This window comes from Amphiura filiformis, unplaced genomic scaffold (assembly GCF_039555335.1).
Source record: "Amphiura filiformis unplaced genomic scaffold, Afil_fr2py scaffold_37, whole genome shotgun sequence".
Taxonomy (NCBI): Eukaryota; Metazoa; Echinodermata; class Ophiuroidea; order Amphilepidida; family Amphiuridae; genus Amphiura; species Amphiura filiformis.
The window spans coordinates 1,079,844-1,103,349 of NW_027305501.1; the positions used below are offsets into that span (position 1 = coordinate 1,079,844).

The 23,506-nt window shown below is 37.0% G+C and overlaps 1 protein-coding gene across 1 annotated transcript; it reads left to right on the forward strand.

Annotated features, from left to right (window-relative positions):
* The first annotated feature begins 12,177 nt into the window (after window positions 1–12,177).
* On the forward strand, window positions 12,178–23,386 carry LOC140144032 (arylsulfatase-like). Its single transcript, XM_072165859.1, has 6 exons — window positions 12,178–12,443; window positions 16,429–16,578; window positions 18,972–19,084; window positions 19,890–20,118; window positions 21,424–21,588; window positions 22,397–23,386. Exons 1-6 carry the CDS (start codon window positions 12,299–12,301, stop codon window positions 23,212–23,214), a joined length of 1,620 nt encoding a protein of 539 aa, XP_072021960.1. The 5' UTR covers window positions 12,178–12,298; the 3' UTR covers window positions 23,215–23,386.
* Window positions 23,387–23,506: the final 120 nt, after the last annotated feature.

Sequence of the window (23,506 nt, forward strand, 5' to 3'; positions counted from 1 at the left end):
TTTTGAGCATGTTTTAAACAGATTTGAATAGGAGTACACTGATCAATATGCCTTTTGTTTGGAGTAAATCGGACATACGGTTTTCATAATACATCAATTTATATTTTCTTTGTATCCTATTGTTTTTGTCAATAATCAATATAATGAGCTAAAAGGACTGGAAAGGCTCATTAATATGTAATTTTTGCCAATATTTTGCTAAAAATCAATGCATAAATGTTCAGGGTACTTTTATTTTGCATACTCATTTGCCCTGAAACTTGGTCAAAGTGTTTCTAATATGTTCTAATGTATTATACAGTGAAGCCGCCCTCTAATTTGCATATTTGCATAATTAATGAGCTAATTTGCATAAATGCTAATTAATTATGCAAACACATGTTCGGACTAGCGAACCCTCGGACTAAAGAACCTTCGGATTACAGAAGCGTCGGATTATACAGCAGTCCCCTGTGGAACACCATTGTAGATAGCTGTAGATCTCTGCTTTGGTTTTATGTTCACGCCAGGATATATTTCGAACCCTCATCAACAGCCGGGTGTAGGTACCATCAAGACGGTCCTGAAGATCTTTCTTCATTGTCCAGGTCTCACTTCCATAGAGGATACTCTCTACGCAGGCTCTAAAGAAGGCAAGCTTGGTATTTCTTGATATGTTGGACTGCCAGATGGTGTGCAGCTTGTTGCAAGCTTTCCATGCTTGAGCTACATGGGGACTGCTCTATAATCCGAAGGTTCTATAATCCGAAAGTCCTTTAGTCCGAAGGTTCGCTAGTCCGAACACGTGTTCATAGCATTCGCTAGTCCGAATTTTAAAAGAGGTTCGCTAGTCCGAAAAAAAATTGAAAAGGGGTTCTTTATTCCGACGGTTCTTTATTTCGAAGGTTCTTTAGTCCGAATTTTAAAAACGTTCTCTAGTCCGAATATGAAAATAGTCTCTATAGTCCGAATTTTAAAAAGGGTTCTATAGTCCGAATATAGAAATAGGCTCTATAGTCCGAATTTTAAAAAGGGTTCTATAGTCCGAATATAGAAATAGGCTCTATAATCCTAATTCAAAAAAGGGTTCTCTAGTCCGAAATTGCAAAACGGTTCTATAGTCCGAAACGGATACCGTGTTCATTAGTCCGAATCAGTAAATAGGTTCTATAGTCCGATTTTTTAAAACATTAACATAACCTCTAGCTAGATAAGACTAAAGCAGAGTTTATGATAAACGAGATGACTCTACTGCTAAAAGGGCGTACACCACCAAATCACGATGTATTATGTAGGCTAGATGGATTCCAGTAAAAATAAAAATCTTTTTAGAGATTTTTTGGCCTTTCTGTGGAAAAAAGAGAGGCATATTATAGCTTAAATAAATATTTGAGACCTACACATGAACTTGAATCGCCCAAAAAGTTGCATAACACAATTTTTGAATAAAGTAGGCCCTCGGATTTAAATATGGCCAGAAACGGGTTTTCAGGGTAGAGAACGGGTCAAAAATGATGATGATTTAATCACAAGACTACCCGTACATTGAAACATTTTTCAACCTGGGCACCACCCCCCCAAGATAAAACTATACTTTAACTATTCTATAAACTCATTTGTTTAAATGACTAAAATTTGTTTAAATGAAAAAGCCGCAGCATTTACATGCCGGGATGGCGCTATAAAAATTTGAACTCGACAATGCCCGAATACATCGTAGAGTATTACTAGTATATAATATTATAATGGAATGAAAAACGGATAAAAATGAAGAAAATATCACCAGAAAAAAATAAAGGTGAACGTCAATGTACGATACGGAAAATATCCAGAGAAGCAACTATGTTGAACAGCAGCGGATTTGTATTTAACAATTGATGAATTGACACTGAAACAAATGATAAAAATAACATTCGGACTATGGAACCCGTTTACCAATTCGGACTAAAGAGCACGGTGTCCGTGTCGGACTATAGAACCGTTTTGCAATTTCGGACTAGAGAACCTTTTTTTTTAATTCGGACTATAGAGCCTATTTTCATATTCGGACTAGAGAACCGTTTTTAAAATTCGAACTATAGAACCTTCGAAATAAAGAACCGTCGGAATAAAGAACCTTCGTAATAAAGAACCGTCGGATTAAAGAACCTTCGGACTAAAGAACCGTCGGACTAAAGAACCGTCAGACTATAGAGCTTCCACCCTCTACATACGAGGGTTGGTCAATAATATCCCGCAACCATTATTTATCTCCGCTCATGCATGACTTAGATGACTGTTACTTACGATCAATAAAGTTTGTACCTTTGTCTTTCAAAACGCACAACAATTAGTATCAGAGTACCTTTAATTACGTAATCTCATTTGCATAAAGTCATTGCTTTATGTACACTGACAATTGTCAACATTGGCGGGAAATTTGAATTGACGTTGAGGAACGTGTAATAAAAAGAAGCAGAAATAAGGACCAAAGCATTTTACAAGCCTTATTTTTGGTATGAGGTAATCTGAGTATATTCAATTGATAATTGTGAAAGAAGAAATGTATCCGTCAGCAGATGAGGAAAGGGACCGTCTTTGAACTTTACCAAAAATAGGCCTATAACAACAAGCAAAAATGGTGTAAAAATCGCAAAAAAGAGCCCACACGGCAGAAGAAAGAATCCAAATTATCTCCAAAATAAAACAAAACCAAATATGGTTATTGGTATGGTATTAGAGATCATAGTCAGGACAATAGAACTTGTTGCCACAAAAATGGAAATATGCGCATGCGTTGATGGTATGCATGATTGAATGTACCAAAAATGTATGAAAAACATAAAATTTCATCAAAAAAGCGCTAAAAATATGACTAATACATGGTTTGCGGAACAGTAGCTTTGTGAGTGAATCGCTATACCAAGTATTATGCTAAAATTAGACACACCTTTCGAAATTCAAATTTCTTATTCAATCCAGAGCCTCTATGGTGTGATACTTTAATTACAAAATCAAGACCTTTTGAAAACAAGGGTTCATTAAGAAAGAAATGTTTATGATTTCACCACTGGGACCTCCCTTATTAATAATCAGTAGATCCCCAATCAAACCAGGTACCATTGGTTAAATTTTGTCATCGATTAATCTTTCTATCTCATTATGTAAAGAACAATGGGTGATAAAGCCTACTCAAAATTGGAGATATTCGACACGATTTCTTTTCTTTAATAAAAATGGTATATGTCTAAAAAGAGTCCACCATCATGCCTATGTTATCGGTCTATAAAGCTGCAAAAACCGGGCCATATTTCATACTTTTATTCTCAAGATATTTGGAATTATGTAACAATACTTCAATTTGGCGCGAGATTTTCTTGACTACTTTTCACCATAAATCAGGCAGTGCCTATACGCTATTGTGTTTATGCTAATGTCATTACGTAATCAAGCATTCAGCATCGCTAATACATATTCGTTTTGAAAGACAAAAGTGCAAACTTGAATTTAGCGTAAGTAACAGTCATCCAAGTCATGCATGAGCGGAGATACACCTTAGTTGCGGGAATTTATTGACCAGCCCTCGTACATGGTACATTGTAAGCATAGTCCACAATTAATGACATGGATCGAAAGCAGTATGCAGACTCCGAGTATTAGACGTACAATATTGTATGTAACATATCTACGTTATTTAATCTATTTCCAGTAATGTTTAAGTTCTAACGAATGTTTGATGACGTAAAATCAATAATATGTTACGTATAATATCTGGTAGAAATATATTATCGATTTTATGTCATCAAACATTACTGGAAATAGAATGGCAATAGATTAAATAACGTTATGTTACATACAATATTGTACGTCTAATAAAAAGTCTGCATACTGCTTTACTTTAGTTAACACAGTTATCGAACTATTTAATTGATCAATTGTATCACATTTTACTTTTTATTTCTACACGTAACAATAATTGTTTGAAATAGAAATAGAATCATTTTTGGGCGGGTGCGGCGTGCCGCACCCGCCCTATATTCTCTGACTATTGACCTACTTTTTCACATGCCGCAGTGTTGAGAAAATATTCGTGCCGGTTATATCCCAAACACCCACAGAGGTGATAGTTTACGGCGAGTTTTGTAATTATTACTTGATTTTGATATGTAAGTAATACGATTAAGTCGTCATAGGCAGGAATGTGTTTGTATTAAAAGAAATAACAAAAATAATTATTTAAGTAATATAAAAACTGCCAGGCACACCACTGGTTCAATCGTGAGCGCCGTGGCGCGAAGACGTATACGGGTGTATTGCGGAGGCCCCCTGATTGGATCCAGGGGCAATGCCCTGGCAGGGTCCAGAGGTGGAGTCTCCATGAAGCTGATGGATTTGAGCCTAGGGGCACAGTGCCCCAAATGTTAAAACCAATGGATATTGGAGTCCATAATATTTGACCTTTGGAGCTTATGTACCCAGTGATATCAGTGGAACTACTTAGAGACCTGCCCGGGAGACCTGAAGCTGCTTTAGGCGAGTCTGTACAATATCGCCACCCACGGCGTGGTGACCACGAGCCCTCGCCGTTAGCTCGTAACCCAACCGCGCCGAGTTGTATGCTTGGCCACTGTAATGTAGGCCTAAAATTAGAGTAGTGAGATTGCAAATTTTCCCTTCGCGAAACACAACTTTCGCTTGCAATAGTACGAAGTCCAGGAACACTATAGAATTGAACTCCTCACTATTGGGCCCGCGCTAATTTGCTGACAGGGCCCTAAATCCGCCACAGCGTTTTGCCGCCATCTTTTTGAATCGCGTCGCGCTTTTACCCGATGCAGGGGACAAAATTTGCTGAAAATATTTCTCGTTCAATAGTGGTTTCTGCGTACCTGAATGATGTGTGGCACAGTTTTGTATCACCGAAGCATTTTTAAAATCTGATCTATAGGTAATTACATTTGGTAAACTACAAAAGTTACCCCTGATGTCATCGCCAATAAAACCATCTCTATGTATAGTTGTCCAATTGTAACGCTGTGCAATAACACCAATGAAGATAGGCGGGAAAGGAATTAAAGTCATATTCCAAGAAACTTGGAAAATTCTTTCAGTTGCTTTCCTTGTAAGCACAAGTCCAGCTTCTAACGAACACAATGGGTGATATGAAATATTGGAAAATACGGTGACAAGTTTCCCTTGTAGCATTTCAAGGTTTGCGGGTTGTACTTCACGTAGCATCACCAGAAGCCGTTCGTATGACACAAAAAGTAAGTCATCACCGACGAAAATAAAATTTGCCCGGGAGCATTTTGAGTGTACCCACTTCACACCCATCAGGAGTTTTAAAGTTGAATTCAAATTAGTGTCTAGAAATTGTCCTTGAATTACATCTTGATATCTTTGGCTTTCCTTTATTACCAAGTCTTGTATTTTGCTGGTATTTTTGCCTTCCACAGAAGGTAATCCGATAACAAATACCAAGCTAACTTGCGATGCAACAGTATCAGTCCTTCTGCCTTCATAGATAACAGCTTTCCGTAGAGCTATTCTGGAATCAAATGATTCTGGTGAGGAAAAAATGACTGATGTCAAAATTCTGTTGTTGCCTTTTCGACATTCCGGTAATAACGTGACGGGAGTTAGCGTCTGTGTTAGAAGAACATCATTCACGTTTGGAAGACCTTTAATTGCCTTTCGCAGCGGAGCTGAAATAGTAAGCTCGGGTTTGATATCATCATTACATGCATCACGTGTATTTACCATAAGAATAATACCAATTTATAAGTAACATCATGAGTACATATCTGACAAGTCGGTTTCCTCGAACCATTCTGAGACATACAGTGCCACAGGATTGAGTGACGTGAGAAAGAATGTCAGTGACGCTTTAAGTTATATCGCAAAATGTGTTATACAGCCTGTCTCAAAAAAAATTGTGCAAGTGAAAAGCGCCCTCTCTGGCAATTAGAAAACACCGTTGTGAAATAATGCTTACATCAACGTCAAGGGTGTAGTCTTAGCTCTCAAATGCCGTTTGTTCTGTTCAATTTGCTTGTTTAAATCTCGAGATATATTTAGTTTAAGACAAAAGGGTAAAATCACAATTGTGCCACTTTTACTAGGGAAAAGGGCTTTACATGTAACAGTGATAGCATCAAGTTTATCAAGAGTTCCTTCGTGAAATCAAAAGATTGTATCAATTACACAATACAAATATTTTTTGACTGTTTTAACTGTTTCGTCATGATGCAGGAATGATGATTCTCTTTTTCCACTTAAAAGAGATTAAAAGATAAATAAATATTTCACATTCTGCTGTAAAAATTGATTTCACATTCTGCTGTTCTGCATGTGCATGTCAATGATTTTAACATGGTAAATACTGTTCTCTTAGTCACTCAAGACATGTTAAAAGACAAACAAATATTATGCACTTATACATTATGTTATAGGTTAATGAACGCGTATTACTTGTTGGGAGATATATTAGACAGAATAATGCACGCGTGCTGATGTTGATGCGTCTAATGCATGCGCCCCGAAAGGGGGAGTGCATATTAGACGCATCAACATCAGCTATCATTGATTTACATGTACAGCTCTCTTCCCTAGTAAAAGTGGCACAATTGTGATTTTACCCTTTCGTTGTTAAATAAACATATCTCGAAATTGGAACAAGCAAATTGAACAGAACAAACAGCATTTGAGAGCTAATACTGCGCCCGTGACGTTGATGTAAGCATTATGTCACAACGGTATTTTCTAATTGCCAAAGAGGGCGCTTGTCACTTGCACAATTTTTTTTGAGACAGGCTGTACAAGAACAAGTATGAAATTTAATTGTTTCACTTGCGCAAATCTGGCACACTAATATACGCATTGAGAGGTCAACACAAGTATTGTCCAGGTGTTAGAAAACAGTGAGATTGATTTAATAACACATGCATTATTACCTACTTTATTCACAATATTGACAAAATCCCAGCTGTTGGTAATTTTTAATTCATCATATTCTAAAGTTCTTTGGATATTGTCCCACATTGTATGTTAAATTTCATTCAATACTTCATTCAAATAAATATATGAATCTTAAGTATACCAAATTTTAATCAAATTAAATTCTACATTTGACCAGGAATTACCTAGGGCTTAGAATCGATCAGTCCTGTTGTTGCTATGCACATCCGATTGGTTCAAATATCGAGTACGAGTATCTGGTCGACTCGCACGCGCTGAATCGTGTCATATTACACGGCTTAGAACTAATAAGATGGCAGGAAAGCTCAGGAACGTTGTCAAGTGTTTAAGAATTTATTTTAATTTACAACTGTGCAGGTCTCTCTGTTTACAAATTCATTCATTCCTTCTTCATATATACCCTTGTCTCAAAAACTATGAGAGGAAAACAACTTGTCAAATGCTTTCCGAAGAGCCATTTTGAGTTTAGTGAAGAAGAAATCACCATTACCAACATCATGTGTTTGTCTTTCCGACACTCATGTAATGATTACCGTGTGTTTAGATGAACGTAATTCATATGACGTTAAATACAGTCTTTTAATTGTTTTTAATAGCGGAGCTAAAAAATTATTATCACATAATCGAATAATTATATATATATAAATGTATAAAGGGAACCCTTTACAACTTTTAAAAGTATGTATCCTGGGGTACTTATTTGTGTAGAATTCAAATCTGGCATCAGAAAACTTGTAACTCATTTACTTTAAAAGATGTAGGACCCTCACAATGCAACTTCGTCCATCCAGGACCAACTTTGGGGGGTCAGAACTCCAAAAGTAAAAATAATTTTATGTCCATTTTTTTGCCAGTCAGAGCCCTTTGGTAGGACATTACTCTTATCCAATATTGAACCTATTAGAATACTTTTAGCTGAGATATTACCCATGCAAAACCCCATTTTGTACATTTTGACCCCCCTGAAAACCAATGTCAGACATTTTGCCCCACCATAAACTTCAGGTATGTTGAAGATATGTCCTTGGACAACATTTCTGAGAGATATTGGCTTGGGGTCTTGATGGCTTCAACACATCACTTAGGTTTGCCTACTCCATAGAGTTGTACACATTTTTGATTTCGCATGTATAATGACTTATGTACAACTCTATGGAGAATGCAAACCTAACTGATGTGTTGAAGCCATCGAGACCCCAAGCCAATATCTCTCAGAAATGTTGTCCAAGGACATATTTTCAACATACCTGAAGTTGATGGTGGATCAAAATGTCTGACATTGGTTTTCAGGGGGGGTCAAAATGTACAAAAAATGTACAATTGGGGTTTTGTATGGGTAATATCTCAGCTAAAAGTATTCTAATAGGCTCAATATTGGATATGAGTAATGTCCTACCAAAGGGCTCTGACTGGCAAAAAAATTGACGCTAAAATTATTTTTACTTTTGGAGTTCTGACCCCCCCAAAGTTGGTCCTGGATGGACGAAGTTGCATTTTGAGGGCCCTATATCTTTTAAAGTAAAGGAGTTACAAGTTTTCTGATGCCAGATTTGAATTCTGCACAAATAAGTACCCCAGGATACATACTTTTCAAAGTTGTTAAGGGTTCCCTTTATACATTTATGGACCTCCAAACGTCGTCTTTCGCGTTGCGACACATTTTTTCCCCCTAAATTTCAAATTGATGCCAGCCACGGGAAACGAAATGGAGCATGAAGCTCAAATTTTCGGGATTTTACCCTGGGATTTTACTTTCTCATCAATATCTACCACCACACAGAAAAAGAAAAAAAAATTGAAGAGGTGCTGCGGTGCACATCCCTGGAGTTGACATGGAATGGGTCAGCATTGGGTCAGCATTGCTGATCTGAACCACAAACTAGGAGCTGCCAGTGAAAAAGGCTCTATCACTAGCACCCTTCTTCTTGGAAAGAAGCACCAAGAAGGAAATACTCGTCTGATCTTGTCTGGTGTTGATCTTGTTAATGTAATATAGGTTTATGTAAACTCGTTTGACAAAATTCAGTAATTTGGCAATTATACGAGAGTTTGAATGAGAATCACTTACTTTTTATAATTTACTTTTGAATATTTATGGTACAATTTGTGCAAGGGGTATTTTTTACTCTTAAAATACAACAAGCTGCGATTTTTTACACCAGAAATGGAAACTAGAGACCTCTGGTAATTGATCTTGTAAATATATAAATGGTATAAAACAAGTTCAATAAAATTAGGAAATATAGCAATTTGTATTTTTTTCATTTTATATTGCTGTAAACATGAGTGTATGAGTTTAAAAATGAAAATCATTTTAATACTTTTGAATATTATGGTACACTTTGGTTATAGTGTTAAAGGGGTATTTCGTAATTTTAGCATCCTATTTTTAAGATACGGTTCAATAGATATCCACGACAAAAGCATAAATTTAGTTGATTTGCACAATTGCATATACTCTTATTACACGGTTGTTTGATGTGATCATTTATTAATTTTCTAACAAAACATTATTATAATGTTCAATTCTTGACCTGAATAATACCAACAGCTAGCACACTCATAAACTGTACCTACACATATATTTTGTAGCAATTTTTAACATAGGTTTTCGTTTCTATATCAAATTATTCATCTTTTTCTGCGGTAATTTCAAGTATATAAACTGCATATTTGTGTGCAAATTGAGGGCGCTATTTACATATATTTTAAATTTAAATTAGACAAATAATTTGAATTATTCCTTACATTACATGATAAAAAGTTTTTTTGAAAATTCCCTTGTCATTTGTTAGTCTGTTTGCTGATGTTCTAATACCATTTTACAAGTGTAAAGAAGCAAACAAGATTTTAGATAAATAGCGCCATCATTGTTCAACTTTTCTTTAAAATGACACAGTTTTACATGCCATCAAACAACCGTGATTACCATGATTACGGTGCCCCATGTGACACATGACCAGCCCAGCGAGTCAATTGCCTGATGAAATCTGATGGTATCAGACCCAACGTAGCAAGTTGTAAAAGTAATTTCCTGTAAAAGATTTAATTCAAAACTTTGTGATTTTAACAATGACTGAGAATATTCACTATATAGAAATAGGTTTTATTATAAGTATCTATAAAAGACATACAAGCAACATAAAAAGAGAAAAAAGAAAAACGGATGTTGAGCAAAAATTGATAATTTGCATAAAACAAAAATGCCCGCTTATGCACTTTTCAAAGTTGGTCGAACCTAGATAAATGTATTCCTCTCATCATCAGGATAAAATATATGAAAATAGTTCGATGACCGAATTGAAGCTGATAAAGTTGTTATTTTGCAATTACTTAGAGTTCTTTGACCACTAACACAACAGATGTCTTTAGTTGAGTTATCATTGTTATATTATCTTATTTTGTTTATTCGGAATGATGGTTAGCATGGTTAGGGGTCGGTGTCAATCGATGCCAATATTACGTTAAACTTTTTTTCAATCTCACGTTTGACGGTAAAAAATGAACTGACATCTCAAGAACCGCAAGGATCAATATTGAGTCCTCTGCTTTTCATTAGAAATGAATGAATGATCTCTGTAATGTAGGTCTACTTAAATTGAGGTGGAGGCTATAATACTGTACGACACATCAAGCAATAATGTGTGATTTGCATAAAGAATAGATTCCTATTTAAATGTTAGTTTCCACTGATCACATTATCCCATTTTAATTTCGAGCCAAATAAATGAGGTATGCACACAGTTTATACGTCAAGACGTAAGACGAATACCGATATGCACAAATTTTATACGTCAATGATTCAATGCACGCGATGTGTTTAGCCATCACTAGATCGGTGAACTATGAATAAAACCGGATATCTCCGGATTTAATATAAACTTAAATTATACTGTAATTAGAGCACTTAAGACTTTAATAGTCTTTCACGTGGTATTTTAGTATACCATGGACATTGCAACCTACAATGCATGTATAAGGTAGAAATTCGACAAAAATTGAGGGCGTCGCTGTGAAGAAAATCACACATTATGGCTTTAACTGGAACATTAATTATTACCTGAACAAAACCGAAAAGGCTCACTGGGTTTACCCTATTTTGAGCTATGAACTGCGGAATCCTACTTTCGGGTATTCCGTGACAGATCATCCAATGGGCTTAATCTGCCCATGATGCAGTCATGTCTACAGTAGAATTCACCACGACCTTTGCAGGACTTAAACCCCATTAAAAGCTATTAAACCAAGATAACACTCATTGAAAACAGCTAAACTATGTTACGATCAGATCTTCTCTGGTTAAATCCACACACACATGTGTCTGTTTTACTTGTGCAATGAGCAATAAGCTGGTATTATAGTTTCAGTTGGGTGAACGATTATAAAGCAAACGCAAGGTAACAATTACCGTGTGGCCTTTGTTCACGAAATGAGACAATACTGTGCATATTGTTAACCACATTCTTGAAAATGAGAAACATAATGGCTGTGGGCCGTAACACGGTTTGGAAATAATTTCTTCATATTTGTTGGTGTTATCTGTCGTTTACATATCCTTCCTAAAACACCAAAGTGCGAATATTTCCGAACACCTAAATTAGCTATAAATTTAGGAAATGTTACAAAACTATATTTTCGAGAATTTTAGAAGAGTACTTTAAATATTGGCCGGTTATTTTTCACACAGTGACGTTAACTAGGCAATGTACTATAACCTATAACATACACTAAAACACCAAAGTGCGAATATTTCCAAACATCTAAATTAGCTAAAAATTTAGGACATGTTACAAAACTATATTTTCTAGAATTATAGAAGAGTACTTTTAATATTTGCCGGTTATTTTTCACACAGCGACGTTAACTAGGCAATTACCCATACTTCTAACATACGCTATTTGTAGAGGTTACGCGTCAATGGTAAGAGCACTGTGTATTGTGTATAGGAAAACGGCCAGTAACTGCAATATGCCCTTTCAAATTGGCTATCTACGACTAAGACTTATCAGTCTGGAGATATAGGTGAACAGTTCAAATGTCCTCTATATAACCCGATATTTTAAACGTTTTCTGGCAACCTTTTGTGTTTGCTGGGATGGTATCAAATATCGCTAATATCATTTGCCATGCGTATCGCAAACATTGGTTAATAAACACGTGATTAGAAGTGCATAAAACCAGTTAAACATTACCCATCAAAACCGTTTCCAAAATTTCACTAAGAAGAATGGATGCAGTCAAATTCGGTACGGCGGTGCTCCTGTGTATCACAACACTTGCGCTTCCAGTTATCACTGCTGAACCCTCTGCAGAATGGTTATGGCCACCAAGACCAAACATAATTCTTTTCAATGCTGACGATATGGGATGGGCGGATATAGCTTCTTACGGACATCCTTCACAAGAGTGGGGTCCCATCGATGATATGGCGATACAAGGAATGCGATTCACAAATTTTTACGCACCTTCTTCAATTTGTACTCCAAGTCGAGCAGGTCTTCTGACAGGTTAGTCTCACGTGGTAGTGTGATGGAGTAGTGGTACGCGCGCCAACCATGAATGATATCATAGAATAGGCCTACTATGACCGCCTGACTGTCTATTTGTCCACCATGAATATTTTGGACACACAATTCAATAATTTCTACAATTTACATAAATTTATTTCTCCAAAATTCATATTTTCATTTTTTTTGCATTGCATTGCATATTTTTTTGCGTATTCAATTTGATATTTCTCAAACACGATACATTGATCGCCCCTCGGGATATTCCTCGGTTCCAAAGCACAATGTTTAGATATTTCACAGTACCCTCAAAACAACTGATGCGCAGTCATTAACCTCTAATTATGATGAATTACGCGATATGTTTAATCCAATCACAGATAATAACTTTTAAATACGCGGTCGCAAATTCAGGTCATTGAAAAAGTATAATAACCGCGTCTCGTGACGTAGCTAAAAGTACCCTTTACAATGACCGCGTTGCGTGACGTGTTATGCATTCGAACAACTTACGCGGACGCTGGCCACCGTATTTGGGCATCAAATACCCGCTTGGGCTTGGTCGCAAGCCAGGGGCTATTTTAGAAGAAAAAAGTCACTGCACGTTAGCAAAAGTAAAATCTAAAAGATCGGCTAGCGGAGACAAGCTTGAGGGGAATGGGTTGCTGGCAGAGGGGTTGTCTCCCCTCAAGTTCTGTAAACTTTTACCAATCACGCGTTACAATCACGCATTTTACTGACTCATTTTTGACGTTAAGGGCTGAGAGCAGAGAGCACATCACTCAGACATACCAAATTGCATTCTGAATACGAGGAATAGCCTTAACTGATATCAAATAATTTTGAATTTTTGAAATTTGCGATATAATACAAATTTTATGACAAATTATATTAAAAATGACATTTTGACATTAACAATCCCCGAAGTTAAGTTTATCAATCTAATGATATGCACTTAAAGTTGAAAATTGATTCATGTCTGGTTCACTAATGTATTTCACTAATTCATTTCATTTATAATTACCTACAGCTCCATGAAAGTACACACTAGGATCATAAACGTTATTAAGTTTATGGTATTGATATGCAAAAACGAATACAATCTCTGCAAAAATGAATAAAATGCGCACAGGTGCCTAAAATTGCACAAATTTATATCTGTAAAATATAATAATAATATAAAAATCCTTTTGATTTACTTAGAAAGGTAATAGGTTTCATTTAAAATGTCATCCATTTAATTGAATTGTCATTTTTGAAAACTCCATAAAAGTACACAGAACCTCTTTATTAAATGTTGAATGAAATGCACATGTGTCCCTACCATCTTTTAACTTGTCGCACAGTAGCGTAAAGTTCTCACAATGTGAATGTGATAAGATTTCTGCAACTTAAGTAATGCAAAGGTGCATAAGTTGTCGGCAAATTGCATAAAAAAGTTGCATACAAATTCATTACAAAAGATTAAACACACTCTTCATGAACTAAATGTCTATAGTGCTCAACTTAAAACACTAGAGCAATTTACAGGGTGAGTCCAAAAAGTCCATCTTTATTTTATAACCAGATTGAACTTTTAGGATTTAAAACACATGATAATTAGCACTTGCCGTTCTGTTTTTATGACACATTTTACAGCTTTTTAATGCTTGTCCGCGAGACATCTAAACTTTGAATGTCAGCACACTTTACTATGATTATACTATTTGGAACAACTGCCATTTTCTTAACCTCATTGGCACTGAAGTAAAGTGGAGCACCCAAAGTTTTATTGTCCCTGGTCTTGTATAAGTAGAGGAAACATTGCTTTTAATTGTTGTTATTTTCCTATTTACCCTTACGTAAAAATGTTCATTCTCTATAAAAGAAACATACAAATATATGCGCGGGTTTTTCAAATGTCGAAAGGAATGTGTGCAAATTGAAGTGGTGTAAATTACAAAATATCCAGTATAAGTTGGACACATTACAGGGAATCGAAAAATTGGAGTTGGAGTTAGATGAGGTATGAAGGACTTTAAAAGTACTATTAAAAAGTTAGTTTGAACCGACAAAGGAATTGAAAGAACGCAAAAATCAACCTTGATTTAAGTTAAAGCCAGTTTAAGATCTGGTGTCCTTATTTCGCATTGTGTGCTCTCATTCAAATTATGGTGCCTCGTGGACAAAGAGTTAAAATGGGTATCGCCGTAAATTGACTCATAAAAGTTTAAGGGTTCACTTGGTTTTTTTTACAAGTTGTGTATGATGGTGTGGCATTTTCAATAATGGGAAAGTTCAACATGGTTCTTACGTGGATATTGATTCGTTGACCTTTTTTACTCACCCTGTATATACGTTTAATACGAAAATGATTTGAAGTGTTTATGTGTTTAGTTAAGCGTTGAAAGTGTTCAATTTAGTATTTACCTCTATACGTTTACCTTGTAAGCACATAGAAGAGTTTAAACCGGCTGATATCACATGCATTTAGCAAATGACAAAACAATCAATTTTTTTAAATAATTATCATATGGTTAAGCAGTGCTTTTTTCACTGATCTGGACTCCACTCTACTAATATATCGCAAACAGGCCCATAACCAGGATTTTGAAAAAGTGGACCTTTTTTTTAGAATTTTGACCTTTTCGGACTGGGACGGATTTTGAAAAAGTGGATTTTTTTTTCCAAAATTTGGACCTTTTTTGACCAAGAAGGCTTAAAAGTTTTTCGCTCGCTACGCTCGCAAACGGGACTTTTGGGAGTAAAAACAGGGATTTTTTTGGCCATTTTGGGATGGGGGCATCATCCCAAATTTCCCCTGCCAACTGAATGTTTGACTGATCGCCACAAACCATACAATATAGGATTTCCCGACTAGATCAGACTTACTTTGTGGAGGAACTTCTCTTTAATTTCTTAGTCATTTTTCGGGCTGAAACTATTTTAGCACGGATTTTTTATTCTCACTGCACGGATTTCTATTCTTACTGCACGAACGTGCCAGGAGGCACGTTAAAATAGCCCCTGTCGCAAGCGGTATTTCCCTACAGGGAAGATATGTGTAGTTAGAATTGTCAAATTTAAAGGAATAAAATGTGATGACATGAATTGAATTAAAAACGTGAAAAGTGACGGTTATGAATGAGGTTAATGACTTTGCATCAGTTATTTTTCTAAACATTGTGCTTAGGAATATCACTCGGGCTGCGCCCCTCGAGATGTTCCTCTGTTCCAAAGCACAATGTTTCGGGGAGCAACGTGGCATACTGGTTAAAGTCTTTGCCTTTGGTGCAAGAGGTCCTGGGTTCAATTCCCCGCAGGACCAAAAATAAATAAATAAATAAATAAATAAATAAATAAATAAATAAATAAATAAATAAATAAATAAATAAATAAATAAATAAATAAATAAATAAATAAATAAATAAATAAATAAATAACAGTCGGTTCCGATCATGGTGATAAGCCCGATTGTTGGCTACACTTGACTGTCCTGCAAAAATTCTCTACGGCGACACCCTTCGTTCACCAGGTCACTTGTTTCGTCAGCGTTATCTCCTAGATTTCAGCTGTTAATGCCTAGATATGCTCGACATAAAAAAAGAAGATATTTCACAATACCCTCAAAACAACTTATGCGCAGTCATTATCCTCTAATTCATTCATGTCTTCAATGTAATGCACTAATATTTCTATCACGTGGAATTTATCTAATCCATTGTATTATTCAGCCAGTATTTTATGGAGTCTTAGACCGTCGGTATTGGCTCTCATATCAAAAGGGGTTGAAATGCGCGCAGGACCGGAGTGGAACCTTATTGTAACATATAATTCAAATAACCCAAAGCTCAACTAAGGTGGAAATAGCACGAATGAAAGCTGATAATCTTCCTTTAATAGTGTGCCAAAAATGATTAACGTTGGAAACATTGGTGGTCATATTCATATTTCACACTTTTAGTCATCCAATTATAAATAATTGCAAACGTATGTTTTTCAACAGGAAGAATGGCACAACGTAGTGGTGCATATGGTCCTGGCAGAGTGTTCTGGCCAACTTCTACCAACGGTTTGCCTCGGGAGGAGGTAACCATAGCAGAAGCCTTGAAAGACGAAGGTTATGCTACAGGCTTCGTTGGCAAATGGCATTTGGGTATGTATATCAGTACATTTTATTCAAAATGATTATGATCAACCCATGTCGCAGTAGGACCTACAGGTCCGGGATGAAGAGGTATTTGTAAGTTGAAATCAAACAATTTTAAATTTTATTGTGTGCACTCAGCCGGATTCGAACAGGCAACCTGCGTATCTGCAGACCTATAGTTTGACCACTAAGCCACGTAGGCATATTGATACCGTATGCATAATACACCTATTATGCACAGGGTGCCTATCTAACCAATCGGTTTTGTATTGGAAGCTTAGAACAATAATATAACTGCATTTTGTGAGTTGCAACAAAAGTTGCGTGTCACTCGCCCAAAATATTATGGAATCTGTATCGAAGCTGTAAGTAATCGAGGGTTGTGGAGACGGAGCTTACGATACAATAAAGCAATTAATAATATTGAAATAAATGAGCAGGTTAAAAATGAACAAATGTAATTTGGGGATTTTGTTAAACACTACTACAAGTGGTATTAGTTTTCCCTCAATTAGGAAAACAAGATATTCCTGAGAAAAATTGGTGTCAGTTCAATCGGACACGGTTATTATTATTATTCAATTGCGTGAGATAACAAGCAGACTTTTAATGGAAATACATGTATTGCAGAATTTGTATTGAAGGGCTGGTTTGCATTCATTATAAATAAATAAATAAAATTTCTTTAAAAAAAAGTAAAAAAATAAATTTAAAAAAATCTCTTATTCACAGTGAAGCTATGCAATTTGATAGATTGAAATTCACAATATGCAATTTGATTAGGGTGAATCTATTCCAGAAGGAGTATGTAAATTAAATTGAACAGCCATTTCAGAGGGAGTATGTAAATTAAACGGAACAGCTATTTTGGGGCCATTATATCAGAGGGAGTATGTAAATTAAATGGAACAGCCAATGACAATGGGTATATAATTTTAACTGAAACAGCCTAATTGATATCGATATCAATATTGACGTCACAGATTCGATTTGTCACATAATCGTCAAACCTGAATTTGATAGATTGAATTTCACAATCCGGGTTCACAATATGCAATTTGATTAGAGGAAATCTATTCCAGAGGGAGTATGTAAATTAAGTGGAACAGCCATTTCAGAGGGAGTATGTAAATTAAATGGAACAGCTATTTTGGGGCCATTATTTCCGAGAGAGAGTATGTAAATTAAATGGAACAGCCAATGGCCAATGGGTATGTAATTTAACAGCAACAGCCTAATATTGACGTCACAGATTCGATTTGTCACATGATCGTCAAACCTGTATTAGAAGGTGTCATTTCTCAGGAACTGACACAAAATACCCAACCTGGTCTCTTTTATATTCAGTCTATATCGGACGGAACCCACATTCGATAATCAGTCGATATCACACTGAATACAGGGGGGGGGGGCGGCCAAGATTGGCTCAATTTTGACGTCGTCATTGGTTTTACACGTAAACACAAAAATGTCTCAAATTATTCCAAAACTGTACCTATGTTATTAAGCACTATTTTATCAGTCTAAATCCGTTGAGGTTCGCCAGTGAACCTCATTGTAAGTACTGTTTTTTTTAAATTTTTGTTGTATGAATAACGCACGATATGTTACGATATATACTGAAAATTTCCCCTACGTGTATCAGTGACTTTACGTGGTGTAATGGTTACGGATCTCGCCTCCCACGCAGAGGGTCCCGAGATCGATTCCCATCTCCGGCGATGATTAAAAATTTATCTTCTTCTTTTTTCTTTGAATTTAAAATTATTTATTTTCATGTGAAAATGTATATATTGCACTGGGAAATATAATTTTGTGCAATTTTTTTGTAATGGGGCCACCCGGCCAATAGAGCTAAAAACGGATCTTGGCTCCGGGAAAAAATAATTGCATCCATCGTGCAGGCAGTGTTGCCGTCATATTGTCTGTTTTGTTTACGCTTTTGGCTGTTGCCACATTGAATAATGTAGTCCACCGTCGTCTGACTGAATATACGGCATAAATAACGCCCTCTGTTGGTGCAATGTTACATTAAGGATACATTTGGTCAAAATTATGGGGTGAACTTTGTTGGGAAACAGGCTCACCAATTTTCTCTTTCATTCTTCGTCAGAGGGGCAACTTTCTCTTTCATTTTTTGTCAGGGGCGGTGTGCACTCTTCCCCCACCTGCACCACCGCTGGCTACGCTACTGGCTTATACGTCATTCGCGGAGGAGACAGGAAGTTTTTGATATGCTTATCATGTACATTTTGCGTGGTTTCAAAAACCAATCCCAGACGGGAACTACTGCTAGTGTGACAAAATCATCAAAAGAGTCCACACAATAGTGATTAAAATTAATATTAAGAGGCGTCGTGTTGTTTCCAAAATAATATAGTACCTCCATCTAACTACAGGTGTCAACGCACACAGCCACAATGATGGGGAACATCTGCCTTACAACCATGGATTCGATTATGTTGGCACAAATCTACCTCTAAGTAATGGCTGGTTTTGTGACGAAGAAAAGGTATATATTGGCTATAATTATAGGCGTGCCCAGAAACCGGCTACCCGTGATTGAAGTGCACCGGGAGCTGAGTGGTTGAAATATGCCCAAAATATAGGCTGATTTTGCATGATTTCTCAGAAAACCCGGCCCCTAAAGCCATCACTGGACACGCCACTGCTGCTTGATACCTTTGTAGCTAATGCACATATGATGCCCTTCCTAAGACACTTCTCTTCAAAGGAGGATTTCCTGATTCTAGCATCCTCTTTTTATTCAATCGGGTAAAAGGTCATCGACCTTTAAACAGGGGCGAATTTCAAACTTGTTCAAATTGTGTTAAAGGCATACACATACATAATCTTCTGATCATAAGTATATAGAAAATATTCACATTCACAAACGTCACACTCGACAACACGCCAATTGACAAAGTGGACGACTTTGTTTTTCTGGGTAGTAATAGGCAAGAATATGCACACAATAGAGAGGTGAATGTCAAATGCCGTAATAGACTACCGGATTAACAGACTGGGCATTTGAGCGACTAAAAAGTTCCATCTGGTTGAACCAAGACATCTCAAGATCATTCAAAATGAGGATCTACATAGCTCTTATTCTCCTTATCAAAACAAAATATTGTGCGGACTGTTTTTTCAAAAAGCAAATCATTGGTTGAATAACAACGGTACGGTATCCCAAACATTGCCGAGTATTAAAGCAATGGCAAAAGAAAACTTCTCTAGAATAAAATCTATTACTAAACTAAATTAATTTGATTAAATCACAATCTAATATTGGAATATATTTCCCATTTCATTGACAGTGGCATATGTCCAATCCAGAAACTTTGATCTGCATGCTGTACAAGAACGCCACCATTTATCAACAGCCATACTCGCATTACCACATGAGTGAAGCTTTCGTAGATGACGCTATTGACTTCATGAGGGATTGTCAGCAACAAAGGAAACCATTCTTCTTGTACTATGGTATCGCCCAACCACACGTTGATGTATACAGCAATGATGAATTTAGAGGTTCATCTAAGAGAGGTAAATAGATTACAATTTAAAAAAAATTGTTTAATTGGCGTAACATTGCAAAAATGGGTTAGCTGGGCTGTTTTTACTTGTTTCATAAGTTCAGAAATCCATTACTCGGTGGTCACTCGATAGTTGGCCCAACAATAACTTAAAAAATACTCTTGACCCTTCACACAGCTCAAAGAGTTTGCCATGATTTGCCATGGATAAGTTCTGTAGATTTAGTCCATTGATTAAGGTCAGTGACCATTGTTGAGGAGCTTTGAGGAGTTAAGAAGATAAAATAATAAATGCCAGAAGCTATTCTATTGTGGTGGATATCCAACTTACAGTTATGTCAACATTTGGTTACTCATCCATAATAAAGGCAAATAATGATTATGTGTTTCGGTTATAATCAAATCACTGTGTATACATCCATTGTGTATACATCCATCCCAATCTGATTGCTATTATTATATGGGTGAATGGACAACAACAAAATTGGTTTCTCCATAGGGCCTGTACTTAAGCAACTTTTGTAACTGGCCGGTGAATTGGGCGAATTATCATGTGTCCAGCAGTAATGCAAAGATTGTCGGTCAGGTAATGCCTAATCATTATCATAATGGTATGCTAGGCATCAAGCTGCCGGCCTTGAAATATCCGGAGTGGGAGTTCTCCTACAGACATTTTCAGGGATAAAATGGGGACGACAAAGAGTAAAATGTCCTCTTCGTCCTTAACCCTAACCGCCTAAGGGCTTTTTGGCGACGGCAAGTGAAAGAAGGAAAGCATAAAGAGAGAAAAGAAAGGAAGAAGTTGTTTGCTCTGGGCATGCTGGGTGGGATTCGAACCCGAGACCCCTCGCATGCCAAGCACTCGGTCGGCGACACTTTGCCACGGGTTTTGGGCTTCGCTGGTCAGCGAAACCGTGCCTATATATCACTTAAAAGGGCGATTGCGTCATCACACCACGTGGGATGCACGCACGAACAGCGCATATATCAAGTAGTATTTTGTAGTATACAGGAGGGTTAGGGTTAAAATCATTAAAAACATGAAGAATGGGACACAAAATGACAAAAGGGGACTAAAATCACTACGCTACTGCTTAGGGATTTCAATGGTGCTACGCTACTGTTTAGGGATTTCAATGGTGCTACACTACTGATGTTAATGAAAGGTCCAAAAATATAATACATTCTCCTCTTCCACGATCTTCTGTTCTTTGTATACATTGTTTGGGTGGTTTTTTTCTCTCAAAATCATTAATTTGCCGATTCATGAACTTGTTGATGTCGTACTTACATTTTGTCTTATTAATAACAATAGGTCGTTACGGTGACATGATTCGTGAAATGTCGTGGTCAGTTGGCGCCATTATGGACGAAGTAAAACGCTTGGGTGAGGACTTCAACACCATTTCGATCTTCACTGCTGATAATGGTCCTCATTTACAACTCTGCAATGAGGGAGGTGATGCGGGCGTACTGAAAGGTAGGTTATCATTAGACCCATCCTGGGGGAGACCCATACTAGGGGCATAACCATGGCATAACTGGGTTATGTTCAGGCCTTGAAATAAGAAAAAAATCCAAGAGTCCTCCGGACCCTTGCCGTTGAAATTTCAAGGGTCCTCACCAATTTTCAAGGGTCCTCAGTAATTTTCAAGAAAATCGAAAACCTGGGTTGAAAACTTGATGGGAAACTAAAATGAAAGTGTACCCAGGAAGCTGGACGTATTATGTGAACCATATTTTCCAGTGGAAAAACAAAACTAGGATTTTCTGCTCTTTGCTTGGTTCAATTTTTACGGATCACACGGACCCGTACCGTAGGAAATTTGCGGGTCCGCGGCTACTTTCACGGGTATTTGACACAAGGACGCGCTGTACCCTTCAAGGAGGATCCGAAGAGGCCAGAAATCGCCTATTTCCTTGTATATCTAATCAAGGGGATTGTGTCCGTAGCTAAATGAACGCTGTGTCCACTAGTGTGCAGTTTTTCTGAAGTATTGTCAAACTTATGTCTCATGAAGTCCACTGTAGAATTGGAGACAACTGACATAATCCTTTGCATACAAAATCCTTGCACAGTTGACAATTTCTGAAACTAATTTCAATGCTAAAACGGTGTTGCTTTCACTATTCACTCACTTTAACCAAACAAACGTGCTTTCCTGTCAACAAATTCCCTTAGTATAGGCCCAATGGTTCTACTTGAGCGTCCAAATTCGTTATTGAAAAAGTAGTTTTAACTGTCGGAAATTTTCTTTTTGATATAACATCATTGCTCTTTAATACAGGTGGCAAAATGCAATTCTGGGACGGCGGCATCCGCGTTCCTGGTATTTTCCGCTGGACAGGCCATATCCCACCAGCAAAAATTAGTGATGAAGTAGTCAGTCAATTGGACATCTTCCCAACGTTGATGAGCATCGTGGGCGGTTCGGTTCCTGATGATAGGAAAATGGACGGGCAAGATATTTCTTCAACGTTGTTCAATTGGTGGCCAGAACCGCAACCAGAACCAGTGGCTGTGAAACAACTATACAAGCAGCATGAAGTGACAAACAGTGAACCTCGCATGTTGGTATTCTATTGTGAAGCACAACTGTTTGCAGTCCGGTATGGCAGTTACAAGTTTCATTTTACTACTCAGCGAGCTTGGACAAAGGAGGGTCACCACGCTGAACCAGGTCGATGTGGTGATGGCGGGTTTCCATTAGGTAATAACGTCGAATGCGCGAGTTGTGGTAACTTAATGCCAGAATGTTTCACCTACTATGAAACCCCATTGATGTACAATATTTACAAAGATCCCAATGAAGCATATCCTTTGAATGGTTCTCTTCCCGAACACAAAGCTGTTTTGGATGAAATGATGCGCAGATTGGAAGCATTCAAGGCTGATATGGTCATCGCGCCTCCCTTACTAGCTAGCAGATCTACCGCTACTATTCCATGCTGCACCCCAGAAACCTTCCCAGTCTGTACTTGTAACTACGTCTACGAAGGGCCAGTCCCACCTCCTGGTAGTGCATCCCAAACAGAATACACGTCCGAAGAGTTTCTTGAAATGATAAGTAGCCATGATTATGATTATAGCATGTGGTATGATTAAAATATAATGCCCCGGTCCCTCTGACTCCATTTTGCTCTTTCGCTTCATTCTATTGTCATCACTCATGAAGGATTTCTACATCCCGGTCTTTGTTCTTTCATCGATAACTCTCATTATAAGTTGAATTTATGACTCTTATTTGCTTCTTCCTCAGTGTTCTTGAAGGTCATTATAAATTTGAGAAATACAAACTTGCATAATTACGGCCTGAATTAATTCACCGTTTAATATGTAACTTTGAATTATGTTTTTGATTCATTTGAATATGAATATAAAGGTATAATTACTGTAA